The 3,289-nt window shown below is 46.7% G+C and overlaps 1 protein-coding gene across 1 annotated transcript; it reads left to right on the forward strand.

Moving 5' to 3' along the window:
* Window positions 1-786: 786 nt before the first annotated feature.
* EAH_00021930 (hypothetical protein, conserved) lies at window positions 787-1,434 on the forward strand (the record flags this gene model as incomplete). Its single annotated transcript, XM_013397021.1, has 1 exon — window positions 787-1,434. One exon carries the CDS (start codon window positions 787-789, stop codon window positions 1,432-1,434), a length of 648 nt encoding a protein of 215 aa, XP_013252475.1.
* Window positions 1,435-3,289: the final 1,855 nt, after the last annotated feature.

The raw sequence follows: 3,289 nt of genomic DNA on the forward strand, positions 1-3,289 counted from the left end.
CTTTTCTTCTTCTTCTGTCTCCTGATGGTTTATTTAAACTATTTTACCCTCAAAACCTCAATTCCTAAACCCTAAACCCTAAACCCTAAACCCTAACGCGGCAGGGAACGATCCGCCCGTCACGCTGGAGCGTCGATCCTCAAACCCTAGACCATAAACCCTAAACCCTAAACCCTAAACCCTAAACCCTAAGCCTCTTAATATATTTAATTAACAAAGTTTATCTTCACTAATTGATATAAAGAAGCAGCAAAAGAATATGAAAAAGCCCTAGTTGCTTTGCTAGCGCTGCAGCAGACTGCAAATCTGCTGCTGCTGCTGCTGCTGCTTCTGCTGTGAATGTGCAGAGGGTTTAATCGTAATTGTTTATTGTTTATCTTATGAATAACTTAAAGTTTAAACTGATTACTTTGAGAAGCAGCAGCAAACTTATCCTTTCTTCTTTCCTTTTCACCCTTCACGCGTTCTCTGTTATTTATTTTTGCTGCTGCAGCTGCTCCTGCTGCTGCTGCTGCTGCTGCTGTTTGCGTTTGTTGTTGCTGTTGCTTTATAAACCTCTAAGCAAATAAGAATTATAAATTATTTTTAAAAGTATAAATAGTATACGCTTCTCTTCTTTTGGGCTGTATAGGGGCTCTGAAGAGGATGGGACGGAGGCAATCGTTTGTGCTGCAACAGCGGCAGCAGAATCTGCTGCTGCTGCTGCTGCTGCTGCTGCTAGGTTTGCTGCTACCTTCAGCTTGGGCCCAGGAGTCTGGAGAAGTTCAAAGCCGAGAAACAGCAACGATGTTTCCAGAGGAGACACAAACAGCAGCAGACAGTGCTGGTGCTGCTGCTGCTGCTGCTTCAGATGCAACCTTAGGGGCAGGGAATCGAAGCACCAGCAGCAGCAACCCGATAATATCGGATGTAATTGAACTGCAGCAAGAAGAGGAGCAGCAGCAGCAGGAGCTGCTGCTGCAGCAGGAGCAGAAGATCCAGTTTATATCTTCTTTAAAGAGAGCTCTAGGTTTCTTTGTGCTGCTGCTGCTGGTGCTTATAGCTCTGCATGAGTTTGTTGTTCTGCCTAAAGTTATGCAGCTGCAGCACGAGCTAAAGGACGAAACGTATCAATTATCAGACGATGAAGCTTATGATAAAGTGCTAGAGACAGATTCTGCTGTCTTTGCTGCATCAGTCTTCGCTGGTTTGTTTATCTGGATAGCGCTTATTAACTTCGCTAGAGTCCTAGCTGGTGGTCTCCTGCTGCCTCTTCTTCGCAATAAATCTAAACGCCGGCAGCAGCAGCAGCAGCAGCAGCTGCAGCAGCAGCTGTTATTGGGGATGGAGGGAGAGATGCAGCAAAAGCAGCAGCAGGGAGAGCAGCAGGGAGAGCAACAGGTAGATCCTGCTGCTGCTCCTGCTGCTGCTCCTGCTTCTCCTCCTGCTTCTTAAATTATCAACTGAATCGGCAGCTAACCAGCGGCTTCAGGGACAGCTAGCTATGCAGAAGCAAACTAGCTGCTGCACATGAGGGACTCATGCGGCTAGCTAGCTAACCAGGTGCTGGATAGCTAGCTACCTGGTTAGCTAGCTAGCTAGCTGCCCGATTGGCGAGCTAGCTACAGCTAGCTGGCCGCCTAGGTAGCTCGCTACAGCTAGCTATGTGCCTTGCTAGCTAGATATGGCTACCTAGCTACCTAGCTGTAGCTTGCTAGCTAGCTACAGCTAGGTAAATACCTGGCTAGCTAGCTATCTAAACTAGCTACAGCTAGATAGCTAGCAAAGGCGGGGTCGGTGCGAGCAAAAAGGCTCTCCGTCTGTATTGTTTGCATGCAAGCATGAAGCAGGAGACACCTTTTAACCTCTTCTCAAAGTGATATGACGCTAAGGAGAAAGACCTGCTACATCTGCGCCTGGGATCGGAGACGATCCCCTGGGGATCGTCACCTGGAGACGATCCCCAGCGGACGGCCCTGAGGTGTCGTTCATTCTTCTGCGCCCACGCGATGCCGTATACAAACCAGCAGCGAATGTTGCTGCAGTCTCCTGCAGCAGCTACGGCAGTAACAGCTGCTGTGCTGCTGCTGCTCCTGCTGCTGCTGCAGCAACGCTGGAGCAGCAGCAGCAGCTGCTGCTGCTGCTACAGAACCGCAAGCATGCTAAACCACAATTTTTATTTGCAGGTTTCCCGATGTTGCTTGGAGTAGAGGAGTTTGCTGATAGCTCGGCTAGCTGGCCATCCAGTTAGATAGCTAGCTAGCTAGCTAGCTAGCTAGCTAGCTAGATGGCGTGAGGCGTCTCGTTGTTTGTCAGTTGTTTGTTGGCTGCGTCTTTCGCCGTGTAGCTATCTGCCTAGCTAGCTAGCTACGTAGCTAGTTACTAAGCGTGTAGCTACACACACACAGCTAGCAGGCTAGCTAGCTAGCTAGCTACAAAGCTGTCTAGCTTGCAACATAGTTAGCTGGCTAGCTAGCTAGCTACAGGGCTAGCTGGTAGCTAGCTAGCTAGATAGCCAGCTGGAGGTCTAGCTTATCACATAGCTACCCGGCTAGCTAGCTTGCTGCCCTGCTGTTTGTCAGTTGTTTGTTGGTTAGCGAGCTAGCTAGCCAGCTAGGGGACAGCTAGCTAGCTAGCTAGCTAGGGGATAGCTAGCTAGCTGGGGGGTACACAGGCATTGACTGGGGTTTTCATTTTGTTAGTTAGTGGCCGGGGCAGGAGTTTTCTTGCGATTGTTCTTTGTTTATTTGTTTTGTTTGTTTGTTTGTTATTTATTTTGTTTTGTCATTTGTTTATTTTGTTTGTTTATTTTTTATTTACTTTGTTTGTTTGCTGTTTGTTTTGTTTTTAATGTTTGTTTGTCTTGCTTGCTTGTTTGTGTTTGCCTGTTTATGTTTATTATTTATTTATTTATTTATTTATTATTATTATTATTATTTGTTTTTTTGCTTTTGTTTGCTGTCTCCATCTTGTGTGTATGCAAAGCGATGAGTTTTGTGTAACACCTGTCTCTGTCTCTGTCTCTGTTTGTGTCTCCTTTCTGTCTCCTTTCTCTCTCTGTTTCTGTCTCTATCTCAGTCTCTGTCTCTATCTCAGTCTCTGTCTCTATCTCAGTCTCTGTCTCCTCTCTGTCTCCTCTCTGTCTCTGTCTCCTTTCTGTCTCCTTTCTGTCTCCTTTCTGTCTCCTTTCTGTCTCAGTCTCTGTCTCTGTCTCCTTTCTGTCTCTGTCTCTGTCTCCTTTCTGTTTCTGTCTCTGTCTCCTTTCTGTTTCTGTCTCTGTCTCTTTTCTGTCTCTGTCTCTTTATCTGCT

This window comes from Eimeria acervulina, genomic scaffold (assembly GCF_000499425.1).
Source record: "Eimeria acervulina Houghton genomic scaffold, Eah_scaff158, whole genome shotgun sequence".
Classification (NCBI taxonomy): Eukaryota; Apicomplexa; class Conoidasida; order Eucoccidiorida; family Eimeriidae; genus Eimeria; species Eimeria acervulina.